Below are 11,985 nucleotides of genomic sequence, written 5' to 3'. Positions count from 1 at the left end.
CATTGTCACGTGGTTTTTATCTTTGCGGGGTACATGTAATAGACTTCAAGCTTACAGTTCAAAGGAGTGTGCGTGCTTCTACTGTTAATTGTGGCATTTGAGTGAGTCACTCGTGACCGTACATTATTGAGACATGACTTGTAACGAGACATTTCAGGGCTACGGATCGCCCTTCACAGAGGACCTAGTGGAACTTGTCAAACTGACGGGGCCTTCAAAATGTTCATTCATGGGAACAAATAACACCACTATTCGCTTTTCAAGACGTTCATATTTAAGATATTGTCACGGCACTGTAGTTCACCTGGACATATCGTCAACAGCTTAACATATCAACAAAGTCGGATACTTCACATAAGTTCAGTAATGATATTTAAATACTTGCTGCATTAAAATAAACATGTGAAAAAAAACTACAATCAAAAACATTTAACAAACTAAAGTATTATAAGGAGGAACATACATGCCCATGTCTCTACAGCCTAGCAATGTCAGAGGAAAAGAAGTTTACAGAGTCACAAATATATGTTGATAGAGGTAAGGATCATGGTCAGAAGTAAATATAATAAACATACTTGTTGTGCCCCACGACTAAGTAAACATATGCCACTTTCCACGATGTACACAATTAGATTCTAGTACGTTATATTGATCTTAATAAAAAATGTGATTACAAAAGTGGGAACAAGAATGTGAAGTTTCAGTTTCAAAGGTCCAATGATTTCTGAGAACACTTTTAGGACTGACGAGGCATGTTGTTTTCAATATGGCTGCTGGCATCAACATGCCTTGAATAACTTGGAACGACATTCGATGACTATCTCACCTAAGTGTCAGCCAAATGTCCCCTGGGGTTTTGGATATTTTTAAGTGATTAAATATATAAAGATGGCTACCTTGTGGACATGTTGAAATGTTGATGCATTGAACAAACTTGAGCCCCATTATAGTAATACATCCACGCACAATTCCAACTGAATTCATCAGGTGAGCTCAAATGTGTACGTAGCTAAAAGTCCCGATGCTGTTTAAACTGCTATTAAAGTCCAATACGGATATGTGACTAAAATATGATTGATCTTCATGTGACTTGTAGTGTGTGACGAGTTGGTCTCTGGTTATGAATAGAGGATCTTCTTCACTGTGGAGACGTACACGTCATCATTGGGCTTCCTCCGCTGTGGTCCTGCCAAAAACTCAGCCATGTTCGGCAGAGACGTCACCTTCTTATGAAACTCCTGAAGAGTGAAAAGGAACATGTATCAGATTCTGTCTTCTCAAGCATGAACTATTCTGCAAGTACTTTAGATACTCTAAACAGCAATGGAATTGAAATAATCAAAGACACGCGCACGGAAAAGTATACGTTACAAAAAAAGGGTCCGCTGACTTCCACGGACAAGACAGTGAATAATCAAAACCTTTCGAGAGAGGATACCCTGCAGACAAGGAGGACTTCGCGCAAACAGGTAACAAAAATGTAGCATAAAGATATGGACATGTACAGACGCTCGTACAACGTACTTCTGCAGTGAAAACAGCTCAGTACAAATCATCAAAATGTAAAATCGCTAGGTGGTCCACGTCTGCAGCCTTATCACATATGCAGCCTCACCTGAAGAGATGGGTAATCTTTTAGAGCTTCCTCCCCGTAGTAGTCGAGTATGGTAAGAATTGGTTCCAAAAGACCTATATCTGCCAGCGTCAGACGTCCGCCAACCAGGAAAGCACTTCCGTTTTCCTTTACAGCCTGTCAAAAGAGTAACATAAACAGCATCGCAAATCGGTCGATCGAATCTAATACAATAAAAATATTAGGAGGGGAACTGGGCTTTTTAAATTATTCTTGATATCCATGGTCAAAGTTTCGAAAGGCGAATAATTGACACATGTTCAAGCAGGTCTCACGTTTTAAACACCCAGATATTTTGACTTTCTGTTAATTGTTCTGGAAACTGTTCCCCTGGGGTTGTTCAGAGGGTGTCAGGATACACCATGAACAGAAAACTTTGGGCCGAGTGCCTGACGAACTAAGTTTGTATTTGACAGGACAATAGCGGTGACATTCAACTTGACAGGACAATAGCGGTGACATTCAACTTTGTGTATCTTGGCAGCAAGGATATGCTTGTTACCGGTCCAAACATCAGATTCTTTTCGACTGTCATTCATTATGATCGGGGGACATTTTACCCATGTTTTAAATAGCATGCGTGATTTTAATATAACCACAAATTAGACATTGTTCAACAACTCGCTAGTTAGCACTATCACATTAAAATGTGAGCTCACCTTGTCAAATATAGGCAGATAGCGAGGCAAACCTTTGGCCGAGGCGTCTTTCAGCACCTCCTTTATGTCCACAAATCCGGCTTTGTAGAAGAACGACATAAAGTCACGTGAGCCTTCGAACATGACATTGATTCTGAAGAAAAGACATATGACATGTAACCAGACGACATCATTTAATCAACCAACCAACCAACTAAAAAAAACAGCCAACCAACCATCCAACCTTAGGCCGATAATATACAATATGTCGTGACAATTGATTGTGGAGGAGTCACGTATATTGGGATAAATAATGTGACAATGATATATAATCGCGTACTGTGTTTTCGAGCTCATTGCGTCTCTTATAACAATCGCAATACACTAAAATTAAGTCTTACATTCGAGGACATTTATTTCAGTTTACAACTGGCCAGTCAAATGACCACATCCTGCCCATTATATCGCGATCATATCCCGCCAGGCAAGACGAGTCAATCAGGGGCCATCTTGTTACATTCACATGACTTCGAGCCCCTCCATGACAGTCAAGTTAAAAATAGATGCACAGCAGTCACATGACATTACAGACAGGAAATTTATAAACAGAGTTGTGTATCGAATCTAGGTACGCTCCAATTATGTAACTAGGTTTGTCAGCACCATGCCCTTGCTGGTCGGTATCACCAAAGTGGTAATTATAAACGTGTGAGACCTCCATCACTTCGGGCTTTCCTCCCACAATAAGCTGAAACACCGTGATAAAACTGGTAGACTGTTCAAAGCTGTGTTAAACACAACTCACTCACTCACTCACTCACTCTATTTTATTTTCCCATATCGACTCAGAAATACTTCTGTGAAAAGAGGATCTGATTGACAAACTCTATCACGCACATTCCATTCAGACGTTCCTGCTAATACATTTAATTCAGAAGGATGTACGTTTGGGAACTGTGGCTGTCGTACCTGGCCGTCTCCTCCAGTGATGACCCCAGTAGCCCTTCTTTATCTGCAAGGTACCGAACAATGGCTCCTGACTGTACCAACTTCAGGCCATCTATCTCCAACATTGGCACTTGTAAAAACTGTAGGAGCCCATCTGATCATGAAAAAGTCTCTCATCACAATACCTGACATAATGGCATTATCTATATATCCATTCTTGGGATTAAGTATGAGGAAAAATGTTAGTTTATCGCTGCTTGTAGTTTTCTAACGTCCACATTGCATAAGTGGGGTATATATATCTATAGCACAATATCAAGATGATTTGCCACATATTGAAACATGGTCATGCGATAACAAGAATTAAAACAAAATCAACTGTAAACATACAGGCTACAAACTGTTTCACTTTTAGACGAAAGAAGCAAATTATTTACCTGGTCGCCATTTTTCAAGTTGCTCTTTTTCTGTCAGAAGCTCATCTGTGAACTAAACAAAATACTACAGGTACATATGGTACAAAACCTAGACTAGCTGTTTGGAAAAGGAGGCAATAGAAATGACCGAATAATATACGAACATTGAAATTATACATTCAGAATGCTTTTTGTCAAGACTAGTTGTTACACAGAAGACGAATTTGGAGTGAAGGGTGTGGAAACATACGATGTTCACAATTCAAAATTATTTTGCTGAAGTTAGAAATGACGATATTGTTCTGGAAACATCATATTCATATTATCCTTAACTAGTGAAGACTGTTTCTGTTTACTACTAACGACACATGGACGGACGGACTTTTGACCCATGATAAGCTCACACTGACGATATCAAGGTAAACTTACACATTATGATGCAGATTAATGCAAATGAATGGCATTGTGATTTCTGAACACACTACGAACTTGTGGATTTCATGTACATCTAAGGCGGTCCGGTAGCCTTTTGGCAAAAGCGTTGAGTCCGATGCTCCATTGCCGGGTACAATGTATGAAGGCCAATTCTGGTTTCCCCTGCCGTGATATGGCAGACATATTGCAACCTACAAGCGGCGAAAAAACATACTCAGGCACTCCCACCTAGACTCTAGGCCGAAACACTCGAATACATTAAGTGTCGCATGTCCTCGTTGGTTGTTTATTGCTACCTGTTTCCCCTTTTTTCCAAATTTTGTAAACATAATTTGTCCTCGGGGTTTATCAATTACAATATATCGTTCACTCACAAGACATGCCGGGTGTTCTGTAAAACAATGTACAGTGGGTCCCCCCAAAAACTGTAAGAAAATAAAATCATGGATCTCATGGAAGTTTGAGATCCGTATTTTTCAGTGAACACCAGCTTACAGTGTACATGTGAGTGAGTTAGGTTTAACGTCTCTTTTGACAGTATTCCAGTCATATCGCGGCGTGTCAGCTTAATGTGGGAGCCCGAAGTGATGCAGGTCTGAGACGTTTACCACTTCCGTCAAACCCACGAGCACGGGTATGGTGCTGACAAACCTAGAAACATAATCGGGGCGAACCGGCATTCGAACCCACAATCATAGGTTTCTGGCGTGCACAAGCGGCGTCACTCTGCACAGCGAATCGCGGCGCCTCAGACGACTGGGCCACCCGTGCCCCCAGAGTACATGTGTAAATGAGAATTCAAATAACAAATATTCTGTAGCTTTCTTGACAATCATGACAACTTCCACATCAATCTCATTAAAATCAGATCTGTTCTATCGCTAAACAAAGATCTGAGGACATCCTAATACGGGTCACGTCAGTAGACCTTTCATCCGACCAACCTCGAAAACGTTAACACGGGGTATTCCTAATGACAGTTACGGCCCCTATGACCAATTCCGTCAAAATTATCGTCTATCTCTCGCTTCCGTGGGATAAACACTTGAACGGAGGAGTCGTTGCACAGTTCGTGGGAAGCACTGCAATACAATCGCAACCATACAATAGACATTCCGGATTGTTCGTTTGTTCAGTATTAAAAATTTTAACCGAGAACTGTGCCAACATATTTTTCAAGACAATAGTTTATTAGTTAGTGTCTCACTTCTGTGCATACATAAAACAGCTTTGTACAACTTGACATAGATAGAATGTACAGAACCATTCAATAGAATTATGAGAGACAAATTATCATAACATTTATACATAAATGATATAAGGATGATATAGTGAAACGTTATCCATATAAAAGAACCTTTCTACGGTTAAGAATGAAAAAGCAGACCTTGGCAAGCATAAAACATACACTTGATTCACTGAAAGTTAAACAAAGTTTGTTGATATCAGGTATATCTAAAAAATTGTAAGATTTAGCAATACATTCATAAAAAAGAGTTGCCCTGATATCGTCATATAATATGCAATGAAACTAAACATTGACCTCGTCTTCTTCGCTGTCATAACAGTGAAAGCTTTTTCTATTATGGACAGGTACACCTTCGTACCGACCGGTTTCCACTCGAATAGGAGCCACGCCACATCTAACCTTGGCTAGTGCCGATCTATAGTTTCTGGCCATCTTATTTGAAACATAGTATTCTGTCCCATTTACTTGCTTGTAACATCGGTACATTCTCAATTTATTAAGCCCATTTCGCCCCTCTTAACATATCACTCCAACGGGTAACATATTCATTCATAAACCATTGTTCCACCTGTGTACAAACAGAACATTTATCTATAAAAGCTGTTGCGTTTAACAGATGTTCTAAATCCATATTACTAAACTTCTTTCTTACCTTACCATTCCCGCTTTTACGCCCATTTACAGCGAATCTATCAGCCCAGTTAAACACTTGTTTGTTTAACCTACTAGACATATTCTTAAGGCGACATCATTGTCTTGCTACACTTTTCCACTGTCTGACAACAGGCGGTATCCATCCCATGTCCCCATTTATAACGACGTTAGGGGCATATATGCCGAGTCCCAAATAAAAATGGCTATGTGGTGTACAGCATTTATTGCTGACACGTCATAATTACCCCCAGATAGCCACCCCGTAGTCAGGAACTGACCACACCATGCTATCATACAATTTGGAATAGGTTTGAAAATTCATACCGCCTATTGTCTTAACTTTGGATATCAACAGGCCCAAAGCTCTATTAGCAGACTTCGATGCTGCATGTGCCATTGCAGTAAAATCTAAGTGGTCTGTAAACAGTAGACCAAGATAATTATACTTAGCAGCAATGTCGAAAATCATATTTCCGACATTAAAAACATGTTTCGTCTGCATGACAGACGGGTTTCTAAAATGAACAATTTGAGACTTCTAATAGTAAACTGAGATCAGCATGATTCTCAGCGAGCACCGCTAAATCATCCGCATATGCTAATGCTGCAATATAAAAATTGTCAGCGTAGACTGAAATGGAAGTCGCTAGGTTAAAACGAGTGTTGTAAAGCTCGAGAAAGCTGCTTTATAATTGGTTGATGTTGATTTCTTGTTAGTCGTTTCAGTGGTCGGTCAAAGTTCGCGAAAGGTCGTTCTGGCGTGACCCGTAATGGGATGTTCTCAGATCTTTGATTAGCGGCATCGAGAATTTAGATCTGATTTAAATGAGATTGACTTCCACATATAAATGTTTACTCGAACGACACCCCAAGAGGTTGAATAAACATATTCATGATATTCGACGGTTATGTGCACATGGCCGACAAAAAACACGTAAAACATAATTATCACATTCATGGAGGCATCACCTCACAAACACATTGTATCTAACCTTGATGCCACACGCGGCCAGCGTCATACGTATTATAGCTGCTCTGCCACGTCCGTCGAAATAGTAAAGTTTAGGAGCTGCCATTGTTGACATGGGGCGGAAAGTTACAAGGGATGGCGATAGTCGATTTAATAGGGTCAAGGACGAAGTCAGAAAAGACTGACTACAGGTTTGTAGTCCGCAAAGCAGAAATGAACGATCGTGTCCGAGTAAGGGAACTGCTTAGAATGACACGTGTAAGAGCACGAATTCAGGGGTCGTCGCTGCGCTGTATGCCACGCCAGAGACAGTTGGTGCGGCGACTGCGAGTTATCGTGACCCGGTACGGTGTCGATGGAAAATGTTACCGGTGGTATAAATAGACGGGGATTATGTTGCCTAGTCTCTCAGCTCAACACAAGTACAAATGAATGTTTTGATAAAATCTCTTCCAATAGGCCTATAGATGTTTGCTTTAACCGGTGTCTAGCCGGTTGAGCCACATTTCAAAAAAGACTATTGCCGAATGCGCCACATTTTCAGCTGTGTGCATTTCACCTACTCTAGCCGGTAATTAATTAATCAGATTACCGATACCTTTAAATGAGTGTCCCACATTTAAATTGAGTAAACGTTCTTTATTGACATTGAGTTAATCCTGTTATTTAACATATTTAAGTGACGTCCTGTTCACTCCATGTCAGAACCATGGCAAATGCACAAGTTCAAATAAAGTTCATTGAAAGTGGCAGAGGAGGCGTCATTTTGTACTATGATGGCTTTAAGTTTCGGTGTAAGAGCAGTGGTGGTGAAAGAAGATACTGGTCCTGTATTGTCAAGGAGTGCACTGCAAGGATCACAACTCAGGGTGAGTTGCTTCACGCCACCTCGTGACAAGGTGGATGATGTGTGGCTTGATGCCATTGCTGACTCTCCTGCTGGCCCTAAAGTGACTGCCTTCATGGACTACGTGACAACCAGTTGGGTTCAAGGACAGGCCTTCATCCCAGAGTTTTGGAATCACTTCGACAACCAGGGCCACCGTACCAAAAATCACCTAGAATGGTGGCACAACAAGATAAAGAGACTTGTCAAGAAGTGCCACCCGAAGTGCCTATCTACGAGGTAGTGAAGCTCTTTCAGCGCGAGCAGTCACTCACAGAGGTTGCAGTCCTGAGACCCTCTCATCAGTGGTCAGAACCTTCACGAAGAAGGAAGTACAATTTATTAAACAATCGTGACCTGTAATGTGACAATGTAATATGACCTGTCATGATATCCATCAATGTAATGTTGAATATATTATCCCTGTTATGATCTGAATAAAAAATGAGAAAACAAGACTTGTTTTGTTATATACGGTAACCTGTTAGAATCACAAAGCATGTTTTGACAGCATAGCCACGAGAGCCACATTCCACGATCACGCAACCGTAACCATTGCCACCAGAGCCACATCAATTTTGGCTATCTATTTTCGAAATGTGGCTTAGGCGGCCTGTAACCCTTTAACCTATAGCTATAAAAAAAAAAAACAGCCTGCAGATATAACTATAAAACAGTCATGTTTTTGTAATTATATTTCACCTCTCTAAATGGAATGTTGAAAAATTCCCGAACCCTACAAAGTAAGCCGTTTCATTTTTCATTTGGTTTGGTTTGAATCAGTTTGCAATATGTCAAAGTTAACGTATCTATTCTTGGTTTTAAATTGCACCAAGGTGTATTTAAGCTATCCAAAAATATTAATGATTAAAAAACAATTATATCTAAAAATCAACGGTATATTTGGAGCAAATACATAATACAGTCTGTACCTAAGAATAGTACACTTAATCAACACGATCCGGAAAATTGCAGAGGAATTACCCTATCACCTGCCTGTTATACAGTATATTGCTCTACGCTTTACTTTTGTGTTAGGACAAAAAGTTGAAACAATTGAAGATTTTATATCGGAATCTCAAACTGGTTTTCGCCCCAAATATTCTACCATTGATAGCATGTGCCTTTTACAGTCATTGTGCTCGAAATATATATACAAATTGAAGGGCCGCTTTTACTTTGCTTTCGTTTATTTCAATAAGACTTCAATGTAGTGAATACGCAAAAGATAATAGTCTTTACTTGTTATCAAGTGTTGTCATGGGAAAATGCAATGGTAACCCGATGCACGTGAGTTCAGTGTAAATTGAAATGCACATGCGTTCCCCCATTTCTTGCCCTATAAAAATCCACCCAGGTGGGATAACATTCATTCGTTATTGAATTGCTACCACATGCCAAGATTGACAAGAAATCAGCGACACCAAGAGCTTGGGCGATTGCAAAGCTGGACAAACCGCCCGGCAAGTTGCCAATGCATTTCAAGTCCAAGTAAGGACCATACACAGGCTCCAGCAACGGTACCAGACGACCAACACTACAGATGAGCGACCACGGAGTGGAAGATCAAGGGTCACCACCCGACGTCAGGATCGTCAGATTGTGCGACAGCATCTTCAAGATCGCTTTGTCACTGCTGCTCGACAGACCATGGGGACACATCAGCGACACATTAGTGCTGACACCGCATTTTCAAACATTATTTCTTATTGTACCAATAATCAATACTCACAATAGATTTTGATATGTTTTATGAATGTTACGTGTCGATTCCCAAATTGAAACAATTAGTTAAGCCAAATATATGTACGTAAACGAATTGAGTGTGTTACAGTTACAATCATTGTTTTACAATATGTTACACTGCCATATAATATATAGGATAACGCACTCTTGGTGCACATTATGATTCATAGATTCAGTATTTCTTCAAATTGCCACATTGTATGCAAAAGACCCAAGGTCAAACAAAATTGGAAGATTGCAGTCCAGGTCTGTGATATTCCCGGGGCCCTAATTCACGATGATCTAGTAAAACAAGACATGACTGGGCTCCATGATTGACAGACATGGCTTTATAAAGTCCAAGTAATTAGAGTCATTAGAAATTACTGGAACTCCGAAACCACGGGTTCGATTCTCCACATGGATACAATGAGTGAAGCCCCTTTATGGTGTCTTTCGTCGTGATTAGGTTGGAATATTTGTGATACATATTATTCCGGGAACACTTCTGCAGCGATAACGGTCGGCATATTCAAAATCCATTCATTATGTTACCTCTATGACAAGCTTTTGGAAATGTAGAAATGCTCAGTCGAAGAGTTAGTGAGTAAATATAGTTTAGCACCGCCATTAGTAGTATTCCAGTTATATCACGGCGTGTCAGCTTTATTTCGGGAGGAAAACACGAAGTGACGCAGGTCTCGGATATTTACCACTTTTGTCTGACCCACGAACAGGGGTATGGTGCTGACAAACTTCAGACAAACCTAAATATGTAATCGGGGAGAACAATCATAGGTTTCTGGCATGACAAAGGGATGCAACTCTGCCGGCCGGGCGACTGCAAAGAGCCACCATCGTCGATGAAAACCCCTAAAGGAATAAATATCTTCATGATACACACGCACAATTATTTTACACCTAAATAAGCACAATAACTACTTAATTAGTAAAAATCAATTAAGATCTATGCAGTTAATTATTAATTCAAACTCTACACGGTCGAACATGATATTCATTGACTAACTTGAAAATTGGAATCTTTACGCACTTTAGGGTTTAAGCGGTAGATAGCTTATCAAGTTGTGAGAGCGATGTCCCTTTGTTGACACGGCCACGATGCACGTTGTTAATATAGACCGTCAACGAAGATTGAAAAGCTATTTCAGAGCATTATGACACCCACATGCGACTTTATGACAAACTCATAGCCTATTAGTAGTCTACTAGTAACTTTTGTCTATTTAATATGATATTCTGAACTGATTATTCAACGTTAATTCAAAGATCAAGATTCTGCTGTTCTGTCGATGACTTGGTGACTTTATATTTACTGTGTATTTCATCGTTGTGATCAAAGTCAAAAGGTGTGTTCAGCGTTTATTTCAAAGTTGAACTATAAAAAGACCCCCCCCCCCCCCCCCCCCCCCCAAAAAAAAAAAAAAAAAAAAAAAACACCCAAAAAACAACAACAACAAAAACACACGAAAAACCCCAAAACAACAACACTATTTTTTAGTCCATTTTGCATTGAGATGCAGTAATGATGTTATGATCGAAGTAATGAAACCTTTAGGAAATAATATAATTTGACTAAATATCTTAGGTACATGTACATGTATAAATATATGAAAATTCCATATAAATTTGCTTACTAATATTTTACCAGGCAAGCAGAAAGCCCTTTCAAGTGAGTGTTTCACAAAATATACGTACTTTGTGACGTAAGCAAACTGCGCCCACAATTATTTTCTTAATAATGACAGGTTGTGTTAACTGTGGAAAATAAATAACCATCATATGCTACGAATGAACATGTTAAAATGATAGAAGTAATATTATCGATTCGTTTTAATATTCAAATTTGATTTGTCATCATTCATGTTTCTTGAATGAAAGTCAAAAATGTGTTGGTGAAAGATGTATATACATATACATTACCAAAAACATTATAATAAATAAATTACCAATATTTGTTACAAATAAAATCGAGCATAAACGGTCCCAATATGAGGGAAATAGCGTTTCAAGGAATCTCATTTTAGGGGGTTCAAGCGCTTCGGGACCACGAACATAGAAGATTGCTTTTGTTTACACTAGGAATTAGTCTTGTTGCGCACCTGGAAAGTGTACCGGGGATTGCGATAGTCGATAGAAGGAGGTGCATGGAATACTGGGAACAGTGCAGCTTTCCAGTGTTTACCTATTATCTTGGACGTGGTTAGATGACACTGCGCAGCTCCCATACTCGGAGCTCGTCACTGTACTGTGAGGTCAGGTCGAGTTATTGTGACCTGGTACGGCGCCGATGGAAAATGCCACCGGTGAGAAAAAAAACAATACAACTACTCGTAATACAAAACTACGAAAGCCTATTAGGGCCAAATTCATTGATAACATTTTTTTATTTAAAAGTTGTAATTACAAGTTG

At 39.7% G+C, this 11,985-nt stretch overlaps 1 protein-coding gene across 1 annotated transcript; it reads right to left on the bottom strand.

Annotated features, from left to right (window-relative positions):
* Positions 1-256: 256 nt before the first annotated feature.
* LOC139474511 (glutathione S-transferase 3-like) lies at positions 257-7,273 on the bottom strand. The gene is made up of 6 exons (XM_071257563.1): positions 6,966-7,273; positions 3,657-3,708; positions 3,241-3,373; positions 2,293-2,425; positions 1,616-1,750; positions 257-1,238 (listed from the first exon to the last, which is right to left on the bottom strand). Exons 1-6 carry the CDS (start codon positions 7,056-7,058, stop codon positions 1,119-1,121), a joined length of 666 nt encoding a protein of 221 aa, XP_071113664.1. The 5' UTR covers positions 7,059-7,273; the 3' UTR covers positions 257-1,118.
* Between the last annotated feature and the right edge of the window lie 4,712 nt (positions 7,274-11,985).

Source organism: Haliotis cracherodii, unplaced genomic scaffold, assembly GCF_022045235.1.
Source record: "Haliotis cracherodii isolate W230 unplaced genomic scaffold, xgHalCrac1.p SCAF_3, whole genome shotgun sequence".
Lineage (NCBI taxonomy): Eukaryota > Metazoa > Mollusca > Gastropoda > Lepetellida > Haliotidae > Haliotis > Haliotis cracherodii.
The sequence above is the reverse complement of the archived record's forward strand: the minus strand, read 5'-3'. Positions and strand labels throughout refer to the sequence as shown.

What these genes read in the sequence shown, in the direction of transcription:
- LOC139474511 (XM_071257563.1), bottom strand. Translation starts at nt 7,058, where the DNA reads ATGTCAACAATGGCAGCTCCTAAACTTTACTATTTCGACGGACGTGGC. An exon ending in TGGCCGCGTGTGGCATCAAG is followed by an intron (nt 3,709 to 6,965) that starts GTTAGATACAAT and finishes TATTTTGTTTAG; the next exon opens with TTCACAGATGAGCTTCTGAC. An exon ending in AAGATTACCCATCTCTTCAG is followed by an intron (nt 1,239 to 1,615) that starts GTGAGGCTGCAT and finishes TTCACTCTTCAG; the next exon opens with GAGTTTCATAAGAAGGTGAC.